Genomic DNA, 23,867 nt, shown 5'->3' with positions numbered 1-23,867 from the left:
TGGCCATCACACTGTCATTTAGAATTGTTTAAATAACTCGTGTCTTAAGTCCTTCCATCAAACAGAAAAAAAAAAAAGTCGCATGGTTCACTTTATATTTCTAACATTTTGTGATATAAAGTCGTTCATAACAAACTGAAAGGCCGGGAGTTTAAAATGCAAACCGATGGAAGCAGAAGTAGAAGACTATAATGTCTCAGAGCACACGGTGTCTATTAATGTGTAGACATGTATAAATAAGAGCTTAATAAAGATGCTTAATTTCTTAAGAAATAAACAGGTGGAGTGATCTTTATCAAAAGTGGATGTTGCATCTGTGGCTAAACCACTGTACCCAAAAAAAACTTTAAAAATCTACTGTGTGTGAGGCTGTGTAAGTAAAGCTTGCCCTTCACACCTGCGTGTAATAAACCATTTGTTGGGGGTTGTGGATTTGGCACCTCAGCATTGTGAAAGTGGGGAAACATGTTTCTGGCTGTGCATAAGATTCCTCCTTACAACTTAGAATCTCAGTTCTAAATGAAATTCAGATGTTTTTTTAAGTATGGCTAATGTATTATTTGACTTCTAAGGCACACACACACACACACACACACACACACACACACACACACACACACACACACACACACACACAAGAACAACACAGAGAAGAAGAAGAGGGGGTCGTTTTACTACACATCATAAAAACGCAATCATTCATCTTCCAACTGTATCTTTCTGTTCTGTCTTTAGAATCATAGGTTGTTTACTGAGCCGTACTTTGGGAGTCATACTATTGTGATACTGGGGAGAAAAGGGTAAGGTTTGATAGACTAAACCCTTACACACACACACACACACACATAACTTGAAAAACCTAAAGAGTGTGTGAGACTGCTAGCTGTGTTGTTCAGCATTAAACTCATCTACAAATGTGTTAGTAAAGAGCGACTTGTACTTCTGTCCCATTAAGCAACGGTTTAACAAATTTCACTGCAAACTATAAAAGGAATCTGGATTTATATAGAACATAGTAGTGATGGATTAAGTGCAGGAAACACTAGTATAAGGTGTCTATTGAACAAATCTCCTTCAGCGTTCAAAATGACCAAAGTGAGGCCTACAGGCGTTTCTCTCGGTTGGTTGTGTTCAGGGAAAAAGCAGCTAAATACACTGAGATTGCTCCACATTGTTAGTGAGTTAACTCTGGATATCTGTAGGTTTTGTCAAACTTGGAGTGAACAAAAGCAGAAAAACAGTAAAAGATGCAGACAGTGAAAGTCTGGTTTATTTCATGAACACAATGAAACATTTTACAGTCCACAGAGCAAAGTAGCATACATGATAAATAGATACACATAACATGAGAAGTAAAACTCGTCGTCTTACCACATGTTATATTCTGTAAACTTAAAATAACCACAGAAATTAGAGTTTAGTGTTTTAAAGTCATTATTAAAAACATGAGTCAACATTACTGAAGTGACGCTTTAACGATGCGTCTTATCACCGTGTTTATGATGATAAAACATGTTCTCTCGTTAGTAGTTGTCTGCGCTGTCACTTGTCATGAAAATGTCCAGAGCCAGGGTTCCTCTTTAATCACCATTGATCATTAATAGGGTCACAAAAGATTTGTCACATTATCCCCATAAACAAAATGCTTTTATAGAAATCATTGTGATACAAATATTTAGATTCTTGATTCACAATGTGCACGAACTCAAAATCTTTAGAGGTTCATATTTATAAAGTATCGCAAATAATACATTTATACCATTGTATGAGCTACACTTCTTGTAAAAAACTGATTGAAAAAAGCTCCTGTCGTGACCTTCCTTCTGTGAGGACACACACACACACACAGAGAGAGAGAGAGAGGGGGAAGATCATTAGGATTGGAGGCGTTTTTGGATTTTCACTTATTGTTGGCTTTACAGTCACATAAAATTCATTCCAATTTTTTTGCCTTTGCTTCAATTAAGGTGTTTCTTTAAATCTACAGCAGCTTCCTTTTCAAAAAGTTTACTGACATAGTAAGGAAGTAGCTAGGGAACTCAGTAAGTATGAGCAACAACAGCTTAGGGACTGTTTCTACAATAAAGAGGAATTCATCATCATCTGCAGTTCATCAAAAAAAAAAAAAAAAAAACAACAATTCAGCAGATCCTCAAAGTATGGATACAATCTGTTTTCAGCTGTAGAGGTACGCTTCATGTACTTATCAACATGCAGTTTAGAGGCTTGCATTAGAGTGCTTTGGTACTTGGGCCTCTTTTATTTAGCACGGTTATACCATTGTGTATTTAGCTATATAAATATGCTCAAGAGTCTATTGTATGTTTGTCATGCAATTAAAAATTCAAAAATATAATTTTTAAATCAGTAACTTTGCAAATTTAGAGGAAATGTTTTTGGATAACAAATGTGTCACATTTTCAACAGGGTTTGAATAATCAGCGTTAACACAGAGACATTTATGCGCTGGGTATAACAGACGTCCTTACCTTGGAGCAGAGAAACACGGTGTATTGTTGCTTTTCTCTATTGTATAAGCAGCGCCCGACTGTCAGAAACGCTCTGTGTGGGTAGCAAAGTCGGATCCAACGCACATCCAGGAATCCGTGTGAAAGAAAGGTCTCGCTGCAGCTAGGCTCTCAGGATAGTCAGGCTTTTATTTATATTTGCATTCTGGTGCGTTAAAGCAGCCTCTGTGTCCCGCTTGGATCCTCATTCCGAAAATTCAGATATTTAAATAAAATGGTGAATTGGCTAGTGATGAGGAGCCACTTAGATCCGTAAAATGAGGTTTGATTAAATTAAACTCTTATGAACAGCTATGAACTCTACCTCTCTGCTGATGTGTTCCAAACAAGCAATGTTTTCTACACGTCCAAACTGTGTGCTAACTACCTCACACCGCTGTGTCTGGGATCCGAAAAAAAAAGTTAAAACGCTATACCTTGCGGCAGTTGTGAAGTGCTGAGGAAACTACTGTGTGTCTGATGGGGTGTTTTTATATAGGTGGACTTGGTGTCAGTTGGCCTCTGACATGATAAGATAAAATAAAGGAAACTGATTGTAATGGAACTACAGTGCTGGGATGCTCTTGATAAGGGAGCCTCTTTTATTGTTTTATGACTTGTTTTGCTGACTGTTGAGGGCCTAACTGTAACCAACTCTGTCTAACTGTTGCAGAGTTAAGAATCTGTAGTTTTTAGAAGTAACACAAGAAAAGTTTATTTCTAAAGGAATACCTGTTGTTTGTGGTGCTCTATTTAAAACTATTAGTGTCATGAACCGAAGTTCAGCGCACAAGCTGGACCCAGAAGCAGAGCCAACACACACAGGAGTACGAGAAAATAAACTTTATTTTAACTGAAGGTGTCCCGGGAGGGTAGAAGGAAAACACGCGTGAAACTCGAGAAACCAAGGACCGGGAGATGAGTCGCGCAGGAACGCCGAAAACGGGACTGTGGGAGGCTGCAACAGAAACAGGACAAGAATTATTGGGGCGCGGGGAAATAGCAGCATACGTGGGGGAAGAGTATGAGTCTTACGGTGACAGCGGGGCCGTGGGAGCCAGAGGGAGGGGTGAGGGTCCGCGCTAAATTTGCAAAGTTACTGATTTAAAAATTATATTTTTGAATTTTTAATTGCATGACAAACATACAATAGACTCTTGAGCATATTTATATAGCTAAATACACAATGGTATAACCGTGCTAAATAAAAGAGGCCCAAGTACCAAAGCACTCTAATGCAAGCCTCTAAACTGCATGTTGATAAGTACATGAAGCGTACCTCTACAGCTGAAAACAGATTGTATCCATACTTTGAGGATCTGCTGAATTGTTGTTTTTTTTTTTTTTTTTTGATGAACTGCAGATGATGATGAATTCCTCTTTATTGTAGAAACAGTCCCTAAGCTGTTGTTGCTCATACTTACTGAGTTCCCTAGCTACTTCCTTACTATGTCAGTAAACTTTTTGAAAAGGAAGCTGCTGTAGATTTAAAGAAACACCTTAATTGAAGCAAAGGCAAAAAAATTGGAATGAATTTTATGTGACTGTAAAGCCAACAATAAGTGAAAATCCAAAAACGCCTCCAATCCTAATGATCTTCCCCCTCTCTCTCTCTCTCTGTGTGTGTGTGTGTGTCCTCACAGAAGGAAGGTCACGACAGGAGCTTTTTTCAATCAGTTTTTTACAAGAAGTGTAGCTCATACAATGGTATAAATGTATTATTTGCGATACTTTATAAATATGAACCTCTAAAGATTTTGAGTTCGTGCACATTGTGAATCAAGAATCTAAATATTTGTATCACAATGATTTCTATAAAAGCATTTTGTTTATGGGGATAATGTGACAAATCTTTTGTGACCCTATTAATGATCAATGGTGATTAAAGAGGAACCCTGGCTCTGGACATTTTCATGACAAGTGACAGCGCAGACAACTACTAACGAGAGAACATGTTTTATCATCATAAACACGGTGATAAGACGCATCGTTAAAGCGTCACTTCAGTAATGTTGACTCATGTTTTTAATAATGACTTTAAAACACTAAACTCTAATTTCTGTGGTTATTTTAAGTTTACAGAATATAACATGTGGTAAGACGACGAGTTTTACTTCTCATGTTATGTGTATCTATTTATCATGTATGCTACTTTGCTCTGTGGACTGTAAAATGTTTCATTGTGTTCATGAAATAAACCAGACTTTCACTGTCTGCATCTTTTACTGTTTTTCTGCTTTTGTTCACTCCAAGTTTGACAAAACCTACAGATATCCAGAGTTAACTCACTAACAATGTGGAGCAATCTCAGTGTATTTAGCTGCTTTTTCCCTGAACACAACCAACCGAGAGAAACGCCTGTAGGCCTCACTTTGGTCATTTTGAACGCTGAAGGAGATTTGTTCAATAGACACCTTATACTAGTGTTTCCTGCACTTAATCCATCACTACTATGTTCTATATAAATCCAGATTCCTTTTATAGTTTGCAGTGAAATTTGTTAAACCGTTGCTTAATGGGACAGAAGTACAAGTCGCTCTTTACTAACACATTTGTAGATGAGTTTAATGCTGAACAACACAGCTAGCAGTCTCACACACTCTTTAGGTTTTTCAAGTTATGTGTGTGTGTGTGTGTGTGTAAGGGTTTAGTCTATCAAACCTTACCCTTTTCTCCCCAGTATCACAATAGTATGACTCCCAAAGTACGGCTCAGTAAACAACCTATGATTCTAAAGACAGAACAGAAAGATACAGTTGGAAGATGAATGATTGCGTTTTTATGATGTGTAGTAAAACGACCCCCTCTTCTTCTTCTCTGTGTTGTTCTTGTGTGTGTGTGTGTGTGTGTGTGTGTGTGTGTGTGTGTGTGTGTGTGTGTGTGTGTGTGTGTGTGTGTGTGTGTGCCTTAGAAGTCAAATAATACATTAGCCATACTTAAAAAAACATCTGAATTTCATTTAGAACTGAGATTCTAAGTTGTAAGGAGGAATCTTATGCACAGCCAGAAACATGTTTCCCCACTTTCACAATGCTGAGGTGCCAAATCCACAACCCCCAACAAATGGTTTATTACACGCAGGTGTGAAGGGCAAGCTTTACTTACACAGCCTCACACACAGTAGATTTTTAAAGTTTTTTTTGGGTACAGTGGTTTAGCCACAGATGCAACATCCACTTTTGATAAAGATCACTCCACCTGTTTATTTCTTAAGAAATTAAGCATCTTTATTAAGCTCTTATTTATACATGTCTACACATTAATAGACACCGTGTGCTCTGAGACATTATAGTCTTCTACTTCTGCTTCCATCGGTTTGCATTTTAAACTCCCGGCCTTTCAGTTTGTTATGAACGACTTTATATCACAAAATGTTAGAAATATAAAGTGAACCATGCGACTTTTTTTTTTTTCTGTTTGATGGAAGGACTTAAGACACGAGTTATTTAAACAATTCTAAATGACAGTGTGATGGCCATAGTACTTTATGTGGGCCAAATGTGTTAAGGATAATGTTTATCAATGTAAAATTGCAAAGAATTTGTGGATAGAATATAACATTTTGTAAACAGTTACCTCAGAAGCTGTACTGTCAGCCTTATGTATGTAAGGTAAAACTATCCACAGTACTTCCACTTAAGTAGCTAAACACATAAAGTCACCCTTACCAATAATCCGCTGCTCCTTGAAAAAGTAGCGCAAACAGACAACTGACTGAGCAATGATAAGTAGAGCTACCCGAGGCCGAGACTCAAGCAGAAGAAAATTAAAAGTTGTTGTTTTTGTGGCTCGAAAAATTAAAGAAAGTATGTTTAATAATCCAACAAGACCCGCACCTTCAACACATGTACATTCAAATTTTGGAACAGGCTCAACATTGCTGCTGTTCAATAGTTTTTATCCGTTTGAAAAAGTCATTTTACGGCTTTAATGTTTCCAGCTGATAAGGAGAATGAGTGCATTTCAAATGTGCGTCCAAAGGCTTTAAACATCTGCTTTGTCTGTAACGACAGTATCAAACTACAGAGCATTGTTTTTACTAAAATTCAACATTTTCCGATGAAAATTTGGCTACTTTTTTTTTTTCTTTACTGTAACACGCACCTCAATGCCATTTTTAGGATATTCTTGGTGATCACATTTTTTTCATATTTATGCTTTTGGCACTGAGGGTATCTAATACGCATGTTGTCACTGTGTTTGTACTACCAGCTGTGAGGGCTCTGCTTTTGCTTTGAGCAGTCTGTTTTTATTTTGTCTCGTGAGTGTGTGTGTTTTTCAAACGAGATCCTCGTCAGTTTGATTTTGTTACCACAAACTTTGTGTGAAGTTCACAACAGAGGTAAAGAGATTTAAACACCCCAGTTTAAGGAGGCAGGCAGGGGTTGGACCACCTGCACAGGACAGGTGAAGCAGAGAGTGTCGGGGGAGATGTGCAACAGAAGCAGAGGGAACATTTTACAAGATGATAAATGGCAGATTTAGATGATTAAGGATTTGTTGACAAGATTAAAAGACACGTCCGTCAGAGTTCAACAACATTACAGTTTGATTAAATAAAAAAGTTTTTAGACTACACAAGGTTCATTTTCTCCTCTGATAGTAATCATATTAAACATGTCAAGAAAGAAAGAGTATAAAGAAAAATAGTAAATGTGTGTCTAATTAAACTCTTCCTGTGAGCCTTACATCATCCTTTAATATGTTTGGTGTTACAAACTTGAAGAAGCACAGAAAAGATCATCAGACATTAATCTAATCAGTTTTCAGCCTTCATTCGTATTGAAAAGTTGAAATCTTCCCTGCTAGACCCAAGTGCAGCGTTTAACACCGTCGGCCAGAACATTTTATTACAGCTATTATTAAATGGAGAGTCCTCTTCACACACTGAGGTTAATTATGAAGCTCCACAGGCTTCTGTGCAAAGACCAGTTCTGTTTACATTATACGTGCTTTAGAAGACATAGCATACCACAGGTCAGCTCAGCAACATTTCGACTTTGGCTTGTTTTTTCTGGTTAACGTTAATTACGTAATTTAGAATTAAAGTTTAGTGTTTTTAGCATTTAGGATGGCCGTGGCGAGTAACTCAAGTGCTGTAAACATTTCATGAAACCTCATCAAAAGTTATCTGAGTTGGAAGGGTGGCTGTTAATAAGCCATTCTTAAGGAAGGAGAACAGAGAAAAATAAGGCTGAGGTGTGCCAAATTACACAAGAAATTGACTGGAAAAAGAAATCAGCTGTAATATGTCTTATGGAGTAATGAATCCAAATTTGAAATATGCATGGAAGAGGTCCGAAGAGAGATACAACAGTGAATGTCTATAGCCGTCTTTAACACAGCGTGGATACTCTACCGTGCTTTGAGGCTGGATTTCAGCCAGTGTTGTTGGAGCTCTTATCCAAATTAATCAAATTATGAATGTAGAAAAGTTCCACCAGATTTTGATCGACCATGTAATACCACGTAGTGTCTGATTGGCTTCAACTTCATTTTTCAGTACGACAATGATCGCAAACATACTGCCAATGTAGTCAAAGTATGCCTGGATGAAACAACGCATCAGTCATGGATTGATCTCTCCAGGGTTCGAAGCTCAAGATAATCGAAGCAGTGTGGGATCATCTTGACAGAAAACAAAACAAAAGGCAGCCAGCATCCAAAGAAGAGTCTCGGATGTCTTTCAAGAAGCCTGCAGAACTAAGAAATTACAAGAAAGCTTACCTATTAGAGTTTAAGCTGTGTTGAAGAATGAAAGGCAGCTTTAACTGGACAAAAGGGGAAAAAAATCCCACATTGACAGCTAACTCAAGAGACAAAAAGCATTAGAACTCAAGTCATTACCTTACTTAAGGATAAATAAGTTAATTAATTACATTAATGCATAAGCAGAAAATAACCTACAGTAACTGCTTTGCGATATGGAAGTGCAAAAGACAACTGAAAGGGAGGATAGTTTCTATATATGTGGTTTCTATTAAGGGACAGAGGAACGATAAGAAACGATAAGAAATCAAGGACAAGGAGTGTGGTGTAGATAAGTGAGGAAATCCGATCATTACTACAAATTTAGTTGAAATTTAAATATTTTAACTATGGTGTGTGAGGTGGGCCCCTGGGTGCCTCCTGTGAGGGCTGTCTGTTTTCCACATTCTGCAACGGTAAAATACGACTTAGAGGCGGATATTTGTTTTACTTTATGGGCAACAGTTGTTCTTGCTGTTGACAAAACTCGCCTCATGGTTGACTCTGAGAAAAAAACTCTTTCCCACAGAGGGGAATAAACTTATTCGAATATGAGCTTTTTTTTCCGCTAAGGCTTATTTTAGGGGAGGAGATGTACGAAATTATTTACCGGGTTACAAGCAATGATAATATCGGCTGTTGACTCCTCAACGTCATCATTTTCTATCTATTGAGAAAACCCATTGTAAAAGTAATGAAGGAAAAAACTCCTCCTTGACCCGCGGTGTGTGTGTGTGTGTGTGTGTGTGTGTGTGTGTGTGTGTGTGTGTGTGTGTGTGTGTGTGTGTGTGTGTGTGAAACAAGATCGCCTGTCGCTGCAATTATGGTTTGTTTTTCAGTCTCTCAAAAGGAAAAGTAGTATTCACTAAGGGATATTTATTCGTTTTTTACACATAGGCAGCCTGTAGGTTACAAACGGATAGAAAGTTCTTCTTTTCATCACAAGCTATGGTGTATCTTAAAGGTTTTTTACAGCGTCTGTATTATAGGAAAATAAAATACTATTGAAATCTCTACAGGAAGTCACTCTTTATTTCCATTACAAACGCCGGTGCAGCTTAAGAAAGTAAAATTACACCCGCTATTGTAAAAAAAAAACAGAGAAAATTGTCATAATATTGGAACAGAATTCAGACTATGAGTTTGCGGAAAACTAGCTGCCGCTCTGTCTCTCTATACAGCACAGAATCAGCTGCTGCATCACCGCTGTGCTTAGGGAACATGACGCATCAGGTCTGAAAATGACTAGACACTTCCGGAGTATTTCCGGTAGGGTCATAAGGTCCGGATCGAGGCCTTCCATAGTAAATATGCTGTATTTGAATATGTCATATTCAAAGCCTTCTTCTTTGGGAGAGCAGATCTCATCGGACACAGGAACGCTGCTGGGCTGCAGAAGGAAATCCATCTTGCGTCTGTGCCTTAGAAATTGTGACGGACTCCACCTCTCTGCTTTTTTATTCTCCTCCCCTGCTGCACTCCCTCCCACTAAAAACTTTTTTTCCCAACAACAGATGGCGCTCTTCCGGAGGTTTCCCCCCTCCCTTCTCAGGATGCAATTCGTCACGCTTAGCAACAGATGGCGCGCTTCCGGGGTTCACCCCCCCTTCTCCGGATGCGATTCGTCACGCTCATTACACACTTCCGGGGGGGAGGGGGGAGGTCAAAAGGTCGTGATTAGGGCCATCAATCACTTCGGATTAAATTTTGTCATAAGCTGTATGGGAGTATCTCTCTCACATGCTGTCTGAATACTGAAACCAACAAGTATTAGTTTTCAGATTTGAACCAGATCTCAAGATTACTATGAATCAAGTCTTTCCAACTTGGTCTTGAGGGAACGTCTTTCTGTTTTTTTGGCTCAGTATGGCATATTTCAAAACGTTTTACAAACGTAAACACTCCATTTTAATGTCATTTGATGATCTCTTATTTTTAATCAGATACTGGCATTTAATGATTTCCAAAACACTGCATGGCTCTTTTATTTACATTTTCACATCAGTGGGAACAAACGGAGAGCAGTGTGTTCAGTGACCTCTGACCTTCACTGACACAAACGCCTCCAGATTCTGGCCAATGACGGGTCCAGCTTCATAAATCAGCCTCCCTGTCATGGGCTACATCCACACGTACCCGGGTATTTTTGAAAATGCAGATTTTTCTATGTGTTTGCACCTTTCGTCCACACGTAAACGGCGTTTTTGGTCACTGAAAACGGAGATTTTTAAAAACTCCGGCCAGGGTGGATATTTTTGAAAACTCAGTTTTTGCATTTATGTGTGGACTAGAAAAATGGAGAAAACGCAGCGTCAAAGGTGTGCGCCTTTTTTGACGTCACACTGTGCGCCACGTTATTGTTTCGGTGAAATGAATTTCTACAATACTGTTACTGTTAATTCTACTCTCTGCAGTGTTTAAATGCTTACATATACACACAGTTACTGTCCCTCCACACATACGACTCGGTTCTGCTTCTATGCCCCAGCTTTGTTTACTTTTTCCCACCAAGGCTTCTAGACTTCTGATTGGTCAACATTTCTACAGGTTAGGAATATATCGCCACCTGTTGCTTTGGCATGTTCATAGCAGCGTTTTTCTTCATTTCTGCCTTTACGTGTGGACGGGATTATTTTTTAAAACGAAAACGGAAATCTCCGTTTTCAAAAATACCCGTGTACGTGTGGACGTAGCCATGGATGCCAGGATTTTATTCCAACACCCGAGACATCAGCCAAAGTCATTTCACTGCAGTGGAAATAATTTGGACCACTTTTGACTCTTTTTGACATTAGACTGAACAGGCAAAGAGTGACATTACTAAAGGATGATGCAGGTTAGCTCAAGTTACTACAAGTAGGTGAAGAGTAAAGTGCTTAGTTTAAATAGTAGCTATTTTGAGGTCTTTAAGCTACACTGTATTGCCAAAGGTTTTTACTCAGTCATCCAAATGATTGCGTTCAGGTGTTTCAATCACTTCCATGTCCACAGGTGTATAGAATCAAGCATCAAGGCATGTAGACTGCTTCTACAAACATTTGTCAATGAATGGGTCGCTCACAGAAGCTCAGTGAATTCCAGCGTGGTACTATGATAGGAGCTCACCAGTGCAACAAGTCCAGCTTTGAAATTTCCTGAATACTAAATATTCCACAGTCAGCTGTTAGTGGTATTATAACAAAGTGGAAATGACAGCAACTCTGCCATGAAGTGGTAGGCCATGTAAACTCAAAGTGGGGTCAATGGGTGCTGAGGCACATAGAGTGCACGTCCAAGCTTCATGTGCCCCTCAGATTAGCTCTAGTGATGTGTCGGTCGCGAACGAAATGGCTCTTAGAGCCAGTGTTGCCAATTCCTCAGTAAGGAAAGTCGCTATTGGCCACCGCATATATTTATATATAAACATATATAAATAAAACCACTTCTTTTTTTTACATTAGTAATTCCTTTTGTAAATAATTAAATATTATTGTTAATAATAAATTAATTAAAGCAACAAAACAACCTGAAGAGTCAGTTCGGAGCCGAAACAGACGGTTCTCTAAAAAGAGCTAGAAATCCCATCACTAATTAGCTCCAGGGCAGTGCATAGAGAACTTTATTGAATTGGTTTCCATGGTGACCAGCTGTATCCAACCCTTCCATTACCAAAGTGTTCACTGTTCTGTGTGCAGATGTGCTCTCTGGAGTGATCAGTGTTGGGGAGTAACGTAATACATGTACCGCCGTTACGTATTTAAAATACAAAATATGAGTAACTGTATTCCGTTACAGTTACCGTTTAAAAAGGTGGTATTCAGAATACAGTTTCTTTGTTGAAATAAATGGATTACACTGCGGTACTTTCCTGTTTCATTTTGTCGCGGGTTAGGACTGTTTCGGTTTTGTTTGACAGCTACGCTCTTTGTTCCAGGCGGCAGCGTTACGGTTGCCATGGTTACAGGGCGACGCTCTCTCTCTGCGACTGTGTGTTTCCTGGGTGAGAGAGCGCCTTTTCGTTGTTGTTGTTGTTGTGCTAAGCTAACAGGCAGAACGCTACAAGCATAGCTCTAAAGAATGTAGCATCATGGGCAGTGTAGTCCGTGCTGCAGGGAGAATGGACTGCCATACACGTTATGGGTCTGTGAGCGCGAGGAGGTAGAAAAAGGGGAGTGGAAAGGTACGAGTTGTCATCGAGGAAAAACGGGAGCTGGATGCATGTAAATATAATAATAACCACTTCAGCCAAGAAGAGTGCCTGACGAGCCCAGTTGTAAGTAAGCTATTAAGACTCGACTGTACACCGTGTTCCTGTTTTCCTCCGAAAACAATAAGTTCCGTTGGAGCAGTCTTTCAACGCCTCTCTCTGTCTTTCGCAAGAAAAGTTGACCCACACAACAAAGTTAAGCTATTTTTCGGCTACGAGCCGACAGGGACCCCGCCGTTTCAGTCAGAGGTCCCTTTACTACAGTTCGGAGTCGCGGACCTTCAGTAACAGTAATAAATCACACAGCAATAGTACATTCACGTTGTTGTAAAAAGCATGATAATATATTAAGTAATCCAAAGTATTCAGAATATGTTACTGTCATTGAGTAACGTAACGGAATACGTTACAGAATACATTCTGGGGCATGTATTCTGTATTCTGTAATGGAATACATTTTAAAAGTAACCTTCCCAACACTGGGAGTGATGAATCACACGTCTCCATCTGGCAATCCGATGGGCAAGTCAGGGTTTGGCGTTTGAGAGGAGAACAGTACTTGTCTGACTTTACTGTGCCAAGTGTAAAGTTTGTTGGATTATGGTGGAGGGTTGTTTTTCAGGAGTTGGTTAGTTTCAGTGAAAGGAATTCATGATGCTTCAGCACACCAAGATATCTTGGAGAAGTTCATGCTCCCAGCTTTGTGGGAAGAGTTTGGGGACCATCCCTTTCTACTAATATCTTTAGTTCCTGTAAGTAGCAGCATTTTGGATGACCCTGAGGTCAGTAAGGACTGGACTAGTTTTGGGTATCTCTTTGAGTCTGGATGTTTCTCTGGATGTTTTTTTATTGCTAACATTATTCAGGTACCCAGGAGAAATCTCAGTGTTTAAGGCAGAGTGACTGTGTACCTGTTTTCTGCTTGTAGATGGTGTGAAAACCTCTGTGACTATATCCTCCCCTTTAGAGGTGATTTATATTGTAAGGTCAAAACCCTCCAATAACACAGAGAAAATCATAGTCATGAACTATTGATCATTGTGATTGCTTAGTTGAAGGCCTTACTGATAAGTCAGACATTGGATCCGAGTTAATTATTGGAAACAAAGCCATCATGGGTCCTTGAGAGACTGCACCAACTCCCAGCTGCACATAACCAGACCCAGACTATGTGGTCATTTTCAGTATTTTATGATGTGACTAACTCTGATCTTTCCCCATAACTTAAACAATTCAAGAAAAGGTAAAAATGTTTCTGATTCAAGAAATATTACGGTCAGTGGGAGTCCTAGCAGTCTCTGCAAATAAATGCCGACCTGTTGAGCTCCCGCTGAAGGTCCTGCATGTAGTGATGACACTGAGCGTAGTATGTGGCCTGAGCTTCAGCGAAGTCCTGCAAACAGCGCAGGTGGTTGAGCTGGTGGGAAAAGAAAGGAGATGATTTACTCAACAGGAGTGAAGGACACCAAAGATTTTATAAATCATCATGCACCTTTTACAGCCAGTTTTCCCACTCATGGATGAAGATGGGACTGAAATATTTAGCTCTAGAAATGACCACTGACAGTCAAACAGTAGAATCAAAGCTGTACAGTCACCATTTACTGCCCAGCTTTGTGCCATGATTAAAGGCACAAAAATGCTTTAATCATGGCGGCCTGATAATATTCCACAGGATGCTTATATTCACAGCATTACAGTAGGATGGACACATTAAAAGAGTCCCCCTGTGTGTTTTAGTCACGGCTCTTTTTTTTTTTTAACTTTTGATTATAAGGAAAATGTATACTGCATAAACTGGTAATGGTTCAAAAGGAAAATGGTTATGTTGGAAGGGCATGCTGGGAAAAATATCGCTTGTGTTTCCCTGTCGTCTGTGCAAAACAGCGGTGAACCCGTAGACGTTAACTGTGCAACAGCTTTTTTTTCAGTGAGTGTCTTATCAAGCAGTCAGCCGGCATTTTAAATTATGCTTAATGAGTGTCGCACACCTGAGAGATGAAGCTGTGATGATACTGAAACATTGTTACCACCGATGTGTTTCGTATGTTTCCACTCATACTGTAATACTGAGACATATCTACAAGCTGGTCGTCTGGAAACAATGAGGTGTGAGTGTGTTTGTGTTAGTGAGAGGGTGTGTATGTGTGTGTACTGGTTTAGAAGTCTTTGTGAAAATTGGCATGCCACAATACTTGTGGGGACAAAATGCCCGTCCGCACGAATTTGAAGGCATTTTTGAGGCTCAAAATGTGGTTTTAGTTTCAGGGTTACAGTTAGTTTATGATCAGGTTTATGCTAAGGGTTAGGGTAAGTGGCTAGAGAAAGCATTATGTCAATTAGATGTCCACACCAAGATATGAAAACAAGTGTGTGTGTGTGTGTGTGTGTGTGTGTGTGTGTGTGTGTGTGTGTGTGTGTGTGTGTACTTTTATTAAAAATAAACACATATATTACAATATAAACACACAGACAAAGATGACGTCAGGCCACTGAAATGCTCCCAAACTCCCACACAAACCTCTCCGCCTGAAGGGTGGGCTCACATAAAAGTTTCTCAGCACCATCGACTGGATAAAAATCCAGACAGTTCAAAAGTTTTCTAAAGCCTGCCAGCTTCGTTGATGTGTAAACATGTGTAAACATCAACAAAGCTTTATCTGGCACCTAAAAGCTGTCTGCCTTCATGCATTTCATTTCAAGCTTATTTAAAACCAATTTAAGATCACCGTGAGAATAACATGATTTGGTTCCCATGTGTTCATCTGCAATATTTTGACAAAAACATTGAAGTGATTTACACCGCCAGGCCTTTAACAGGAGCCCAGTGGGGTGACTGGCCTGCGGTGACTCACATGTGTGCTGCTGATGCCTTCAAGCAGCAGCCTGGTGACCTCAGCCTGGCGATCGAACTCCGTCTGGGCTACGCGAAGCTCGTGTTCTGCCTGGAAAACAAGACGAGAGGAAGGAAGGAAGCTGACAACACGAGTCATGTTTTAAATCTAGAGAGCGCTTCCTGCTGGTGACGGTACTCACTTTGTCCACTTCCTCACTGAGCAGCTGAGACGAGTGTGGCAAGGACAGAAAGAAAGAAAAAGTCAGGAAGAGCAGATTATCTTGGTAGACACAACTAAATCTACATTAGGGCTTTAGTTTCACACAGGGAAGGGGGAAAGCAGCCATCAGGGTAGATTTAAGGTGGATTTAAAGTAATTTTTATTGGCAATTTTTAGGCACAAACTATGGAAGAAAAGTATACTTTAATTAAGTTTATTTAGCCCACTTAACTTTAACTTCTATCTTCTCAGAACATCCCATCTTTTACTTGGGGTCGAGCCTGCATTACATTGCATTACATACCAAAACAAAAATTTATTTCAGTTACTTAGCGAGACGCAGTGGGACTCTGAGGATTTTTGCAGGTTTTAAATGTTCCCATGTTGGAAAATAATGCTCAAGTTTCATCATCCAGCACACAGAGCTATAAAAAGATGCCAAGGCAGGAATCTCCGTTTGTAAATAAGACTGGTGGGTGGGGTTATCCTGTGCTGTGGGAGAAGTGAGATGGATTACAAAGGGAAAGGATAAAATCGTGTGAGTCACCTTCCAAATGAGAAACAACAAATTGCTTTTTGTTGTTTGCATTGAAAACAGAAATCACAGGGGAAACCCCGCTGCTGAACAATTCCACTACAGAAAGGAAACATTTAAATCAAATAAAAGCAGTTTTTTGTTTGTGTTAGTAATGCCAAACCCTGCATTAGCGACCTTTACACACTTTGCTTTACAAACACTTTTTGGTTCGTTGGGATCTGGTCTCCCTGTGAAATGATCCCAAATTCATGCCCTTCTACCCGGGCTATGACGACAGCATGCGATATAAATTGTGCTAATGTTTATAATTAAGACTCAAACGCATCATTTCATTGAGTGAACCTGAGTTACAGGAGATGCTGAGTAAAGGGAAAGCATGACCTCAAATGCACTGTAAACACAGCGATGACGCGCCTCTTGCAGCTGCTGCTGAACTTCACACGACCTTTACTCTGCATTCTGCAGATGCTGAAGACTGGAGGAACTAGTGTGGAGCTGCGCCCCCCGGTGGTAAACATGCAGTATTGTAGCAGGGAGGGAGCATCTTTCGCTTTGAAAAGACTTTATGGACAGATACTTCATGTTTAACCATCCTAAATGTAGATGTGTATCCCTGTGTGCAGGTTTATACTAGTTTATGTGAAAAATTGTGAGTTCTTTGGTCTTCACGATGCAGTTTGTTCTCTAATGTTCCTCTGAGGCTGTCACAGAACCGTGTTCTGTATTTAGACTGAGATTAAAGGACATACTCTGGACTCTGTTTATTTATTAGACGACCTCAGGGGCCTGAATACATACGCAGGCCACACAGATTTTTATTTGTAAAACATTTTGAACAACGTGTTGGTCTGAATGTGAAAAATTTAAAGAGGCTATGATATTTTTTTTTTAAAACACTGCATGTCTGTTATAATGTTATTAACATTAAAATAAAAAATTCCCCTGTCCATTTGGGATGAATGAAACGGTAACCTTGAGGGTCTTTTTGTGAATAAAAGGTACGGTCCTTCCTATCTTGTGTCACACAAAGAATACAATTTATTGCATTTCTCCAGCTTCACAGATTTTTATAAAGTTAATTTATTTCCCAAATTTACCAGAAAAGTCTCCAGTGGAAACTGTGTGACATCTCTTTGGTCTAGTTTGCTGATTCAATCTGCAAAAGTAATCAGTGAATTTCCTAAAATCTGATCTTCTGAGAGTGTCCTAACCGATGCCTAGTTTATCTCTGTGTTCTGTGCGCTCTAAAAATAACAAAGGGAGGGAACAAAACAACTGTGAATTCTAAACAGGGGGGGAAATAACCATGAAACACCCTAAAAAACATGTCTTTTCTACCCAAACTACTAAACAAACACGGGACTTCTAGTCTCTCCACGTGTCCAACCTTCCTCTGCTCTGACACGACCGGGTCGGGCTCCACGTCCCAGCTCTCCCAGCCGCTCTGCAGCTGGTTTAATGAAACCACAGAGGGGGTCAAAAAATCAAAAATAAATAAAAAATCATACGCTGCATAAACACTGTAACTGTCTGAAATAACATAACAGATTATTTCCTGTCACATACATTTCCAGCACTAATATTAAACACGGCCAATAAATAACAACATGAAGGTATAACCTCAGGTTTCAGTCGACTCTAAACCAGGTATTTGAAGCTCCAACCACTTCTGCTTAAATCAGAAGAAAGCCCTCTGAAAGGGGGAGGAGCTAAAAAGGCTTGTTTCAGACTGAGCATGAACTGAGGCTTTGCACAGAGGCTCTTTAAGGATATTTTAATTTTATGGTAAAATAAATGGTAAATGGCCTGTATTTGTATAGCGCTTCACTAGTCCCTAAGGACCCAAAGCACTTTACATATCCAGTCATCCACCCAGTGGTGATGGCAAGCTACATTGTAGCCACAGCCACCCTGGGGCGCACTGACAGAGGCGAGGCTGCCGGACACTGGCGCCACCGGGCCCTCTGACCACCACCAGTAGGCAACGGGTGAAGTGTCTTGCCCAAGGACACAACAACCAAGACTGTCCAAGCCGGGGCTCGAACCGGCAACCTTCCGATTACAAGGCGAACTCCCAACTCTTGAGCCACGATCGTAAGTGAAGCCATAAAAATCAGGCAGGTTACAAATACAAGATAGTTGAATATAAAGTGACAAGGATCCCAGGGACTGTATTTATCAGGGAATGTGATTTGATCATAAAAATAATTAAGAACTTATGACTCCAATGAATTACAGTGATTTTTCAAAATAAAAGTCCATGCTTCTTCCAGGTTCTGCTGAGCGGTGTTTCTGTTTGAGCTGAAGCTGCCGTTTTTGTTTTATTTCACATGGACATACAATAAACTTCAACAAGGCCTCATTTAAAAAGCATCAGAGCCAAAACTAAACAATAATAACCATGCTCAAACATGCTTGTGTCATCTGTAACACGTCATGCACAAACACGGTTATCTCATGGCTAACACGACATGCTTGACTAAACATTCAAAACACAGCCCTGAAAGATCACTCATGCTGTGAAATCTGCAATCTGACAACTTTTTATTTTCTAGGTGTTAGCACAAAATAAAGGAGCCAGTGAAGTGTAAACTCCAGAGCCCTGATGGGTTCAGCTGAGATAAAACAAATCTCACTTTCAGATCTTTGTGTTCCTCATCTGTGCTCACAGACTTCTGTAAACAGCTTTTCTTCTGAGAAGACACGGCCAGGTTTAGATTACATGCTGTGTTGTGTTTTCATTTTTATACCTTCCTATTGTTCATCCCTGAGCTTTCTTTGAAATTATAAACGTTCCAGCAGAAGTAAAGAAATAAACTCTTGTGTTGTCCTCTAAAAACAACAGGTCAGGATCTCACTGGGTTAAAAAGCTGTCACGTGTGCGTTTCAGTCTAAAAAAAAAAAAAACTTTTTGAGTGCGATTTGCAGAAAAATGCTGCTCAGATTAAAAATCTGAGATCCTGGTAATGAAATTAGATTTTTTTCCCCTTTTCTGTTTATTTAACTTTCATTTAAGCAGCAAATTGTTAGTGACAGCAGCAGCCTGCAGTGTTCGCTAATACAGCTGTGGCAAAACTACATTTTGATTTGAACAGTTTTTTAATACATCTGAGAACCATTAAAAAAAACTGAAGCAGTGAAACACAAAACCTTTAGCTTATTGGGTTTCCTTTTCTCAAGCAAGCAAAAAAAAAAAAAAGAATACATAAATAATAATAATAAAAAAGAATAATAAATAGTATTTCTGCCCATTATTGGGAAATTCTATTTTACAGTAGCTGAAATCATATTGATAGCAAGACTGGTAGCAGAAGCAGTAGCAGCACTAATAACAGTAGCAGTACTAGTATCAGGGGAGTGATAGTTCATTTCCGTTTTATTTCACCACAATAACAGCGGCCTTGACGTTCTTTACACTGTAAATTAAAGACACATTAATACGGAGAAACCCCAACAATCAGATCACCCACCATGAGCAACACTTTGGCGAGAGTGGGAAGGAAAAACTCCCTTTTAATAGGAAGAAACCTCCATCAGAACAAGGCTTGTTTCATTGTTGTTATTATCATTATCATTAATAACAATAATGATAATAATAATAATAATAATTTAAAACTAAGAGAGTAAATCAGACTTTTACGTTTCTGCACCTACATTATGGATACAATTGATTTCATTTGGCTTTTTTCTGTTTGTCAATGTAACCTTTGTGTAACCTGATGAGTCATTAATTATAAATTCATATTTAATGTGACAGAATGGCTCTTTTTTTAATGACGGCTCACTTTCCTCACCTCAGGCTATTTTTGTTTATTTGACTAGTGAGGTTGCTTTCTCAAAAAGAAAATAAATAAAAATACAATTAAAAATCCATTTTCATATATTTCCAACATATGCAGAAATTGTTGCATTTTGGGGGTTTTTTTTTTTAGAAAAATCATACGGCTGTTTTTCCCCCACTGTCCTCACTTCCGGTTCACTTTGTTCATTTGTGATTGCCATGAAATTAGTATATTTTAATATAAAAAGAAAGAAAAACTAAATTTTTGATAATAAGTAAAACCAAAGAAAATACATAAACAGGTTGATGGTAAATGGAAACCCGGTTGTTAAACAAGCCTGTGTTAACAGCTTCAGCTGCCAGTCAGACTTAAAGATGCTGCTGTTAGCTTCTTATGGAGTTGTTTGCATATGACATGTTAAAAATGCAGTTTCTTGATTGTCATGTGAGCCATGAGCTCTGCGGTGCTGCTCGTTTCTCTTACCGCTGATGCACTGGCAGAAAGAACATAATTTCGAGGCCGAGTCTCCTGAAAATCAGGTGTAGCCTACAGCAAAGGAGAGCAAGGAGGAGGAAACAAACACAGGTTGTCATGCAGTTACAAACCGTGAGCAGACAAAGAAAAACATGTTAGCAGGAAGCACAAAGCAACCACAACGAGAGCGGATCATTGAGCCTGAAGCTGGAAGCATCCACAGCATTTAACCTGTGACTCCTGCTGACCCCAAAGAGACGTCACAGTGAATAATTTATCTCCTTTTAAAGCTGCTGTGTGGTTTTATTTTTTAAAGTTTACTAAAAGGACACTTTTGATTTGATTTTTTTTTCACAAACAGAGGAAGGTCTGATCATGCTGGTAGATTTTTCTTCCACTTTAAAAATTTTGTGTTTTATTGGAAATAGAAGTTTTTCAGCTTCTATAATTTTAGAAATCCTATCGTCCTCCATGAAAAACCTCATTCATGCCTGTAATTCTCTACAGGTGTGTCTTGAAAACTCATCTGTAGTTTGTCCAAAATACTGCTGCTCATCTTTTAACAGGTGTTAGAAACATGATCACATCACTGCAGTTTTAGCAGGTTTACACCGACTCTACCTCTGTTCAGGTTTCTAGATTTAAAGCAGCTAAAGTTCCTCTGACTGCTGAGGTCTCGAGTTGAAGCCCTGAGACTCTGGAATAACCTGAAACTCCATATTTGTGCTGGAGATTCTTTTAAATCCTGTCTTCAAACTCACTTCGTTTACCTTTGCTTTAAATTAAGTTTCACGTTGAGTCCCATCTGGCTTTTTCTTTTTTAACTTGTAGTGTCTTTTTTTAGCTTGTTGTAAGTTAAATTTATTGTTTGTTTTCACGACTTACTTTACAATATTTATTTATTGGTCTATGGTCTTTTCTTGTTTGTTTTAAACTAACTTGTAAAGAACTTCCATCAACTTTGTTGCTTTTAAATATGCTGTAGAAATAAAATTGAACTTAAAGTATCTTGTGTTAAAATATCTGAATTACTAACATCAATGACATTGATTGGATTGATTGGACCTTCCATTTTTAAGCTTAAATATGTTTTGTGGCCCCATTAAGATTTTTGAGGATCAAAAATCCCCATAAAATGTCTCTTGTGATGTAAAAGATTATTAATCCCTGTCATAAATCTGCTACTGAAGGGCTCATTTGATCGGAGTAAACCGGTACTGATGTTTTGTTTTGTGACACGGGCGCCCCCTGCTGTTCCTGATTCAGAGTTGTTGGTACCACAGGCGTCTGAGATAGCTCACCAGCATCAACTAATATCAGGTTTACCGTGTTTGTTTTCTTACATTCCTGCATGCATAGGATAATCTGAGGTAGCTGTGTTAGATTAAATCACTTTAAAATCAATGCGATGGTGAACAGATGAACTCTGAAGGCTCCCAGTGATCACTGAACTGGACTTTAGTTCTGATAATCCGGTCATGGCTGAGACATCTGCTGCTCTACAAGTGTTAACAGAGCAGCCATCAACCCGTCTGCTAACGAGGCGTCCACTGCATCTGTTGGAGTTTTTAAAGACTAAACCAAAAGACTGTTTGTAATATTTCCATGCAGAGTTGGTGCATAAAGAAGCGTTAGGAACTTTTCCTTCATGAATCTGACAAACATGCGACAAGCAGCGCAGCCAGCCAGTAAGCTCTCCAACATGTCAGAGGTGAATCTGCACACATGCACTCTGAACATGTGACCAAAACAAGAACAAAATGAGCACCTGACTGACTTCACTTAAAGCTGTCTGAGTCTGGCTGTGCTCTGATGGTTTCTGATCTTAGGGTAGAAGAAGAACTGTTGAAATTTGATCTCACCGCCGCTTTGGCTTCTGCCAGCTTGGCTTTTTTCAGGCGTGCCTTACAGATGTCCAGATCCAGCCGGCGATTCTCCAGCAGCCGCCTCTCTTTCTGCACGAGGAAGAAAAATGATTCATTCAGGAACAACCGCGAGGATCAAACCTGCAGCAAACCTGTGCAACACATCATCACCCTGAAGACCTCCAGCAGCGAGTACATCACTCTGACTCTGAGTTCAGGATTTGTGTTTTGATCACCATTTTATTTTTACTGATATTCTTTCCCTTCTTTATCTTTGCGTTAGGAACATTTTCTTCTTTCTTTCAGCTTCCCGCTTTATTTTGGTAAGCACTTTTTCCTATGTATTGCTTTCCTTTCCCACTTTCCCTTTCCCAGTCACTCTTTTTTTGTGGAAAAAGTCATGAGGTTAGGGAAAAATGTGAAGAAGAACTGGTCAGGACAGAGGAAAGGAGAGGTTTGCTGCTCAGAGAGCCTGACTGCTCTCAATACAATACGATATTATCACAAATCACAATATGATATTACTGCGATTTTTAACATTTTGAGACTTGCTGAGATTTCCAATAAGTGCAAATTACAAGTTAAACTTTGTCAGTAGTTTAACTTTGTCCAAATTCTCACTTCAGGTATGCTTGAGATCATCATGCATGCCAACGCTGTCACTGAAACCTACTCATCTGTTATTGCAGCTGTGTAAAGGTCAGAGTTCAGCTGCGGTTTTAAAGGTTCAAACATATCAGCAGGTTATGGCATTAAATGAAAAACACACTATTAATGAACATTTTCATGATATTCACCACACAGCCATGTTGACTGTTTGTTTTTTAGTGATGGGATTTCCGGCTCTTTTTAGAGAGCCGGCTCTTTCGACTCCCAACCGGCTCTTCAGGTTGTTTTGTTGCTTTCATTAATTTATTATTAACAACAATATGAAATTATGCACAAAAGGAATTACTAATGTAAAAAAACGTGGTTTTATTTATATATAAATATATACGGTGGCCCCTAGAGACAAGGCACACGCAAACTCCAAAACACATTCCTAGAGTTAACTGAACTTCCTAAACAGAGCTACCTAGATCACTTAAATAACACAATTGAAAGCATATGTGTATGGTTTGTGTATTTATACACAAGCACTCATATATATACAAAAAATAGAATAAAAAAATGTTCATTTACATGTTACTACCACACACCAAATCCGGTCGTTGGTACTTCCTGGCTTGTGTAGCCACCAGGTAACAAAAGCTCAACACTGCGCCCAGCATCCTAGAGCACTTCTGTTGTGTTTTGTACGTGTTTTGTCTGTACGGGCCACCGTAAATATACTTTTATTTATTCACTCCACATAAAATGTAATAAATAAATCATATATTACAAAAACCAACTATTCACATTTCAACTTTTAACTATTTAAATTTTCAGCTTTTTCCTTTTACAAATTTAAACTGAAACAACACAAAACACTGCAAACCACAACACAATTAAATATAAATTAAAATATGAAAATAAAAAGAAGATGCATATTCTCTGTCATATGGGCCTGCATGAATAAACTTTCTGAATCCTTTATCATCTGCAACTGAATATAGTTGTGGATGATTACTATACCTTTCTAATGTGACGTTGTTGTCCCTGCCTCTCTCTCTCTCTCTCCCTCCCGCTCTGTTCCTGTGCTACTGTGAGTGTAATTACTGCCCCTCCCCCC

The 23,867-nt window shown here is 39.2% G+C and overlaps 1 protein-coding gene across 3 annotated transcripts in view; it reads right to left on the bottom strand.

Moving 5' to 3' along the window:
* The window catches only part of sh3glb2b (SH3-domain GRB2-like endophilin B2b), a 65,742-nt gene that overhangs the window by 32,558 nt on the left and 9,317 nt on the right, over window positions 1–23,867 (bottom strand). Inside the window, exons 5-9 of one of the 3 annotated variants that reach the window (XM_085463011.1) lie at window positions 22,154–22,246; window positions 20,301–20,363; window positions 15,478–15,501; window positions 15,297–15,386; window positions 13,758–13,858 (exon numbers count right to left, since the gene is read on the bottom strand). In XM_085463011.1, the coding sequence (XP_085319137.1) occupies window positions 13,758–13,858; window positions 15,297–15,386; window positions 15,478–15,501; window positions 20,301–20,363; window positions 22,154–22,246 (371 nt within the window). The remainder of the gene's footprint in view (window positions 1–13,757; window positions 13,859–15,296; window positions 15,387–15,477; window positions 15,502–20,300; window positions 20,364–22,153; window positions 22,247–23,867) is intronic. The other 2 variants (XM_085463012.1, XM_085463013.1) reach the window with 2 other exon arrangements.

The sequence above is a fragment of the Copadichromis virginalis genome, linkage group LG7, assembly GCF_057382275.1.
Source record: "Copadichromis virginalis isolate Kocher_CV1m ecotype Utaka linkage group LG7, C_Virginalis_male_GT1.1, whole genome shotgun sequence".
Taxonomy (NCBI): domain Eukaryota; kingdom Metazoa; phylum Chordata; class Actinopteri; order Cichliformes; family Cichlidae; genus Copadichromis; species Copadichromis virginalis.
This window is presented reverse-complemented; position numbering and strand designations above follow the sequence as displayed.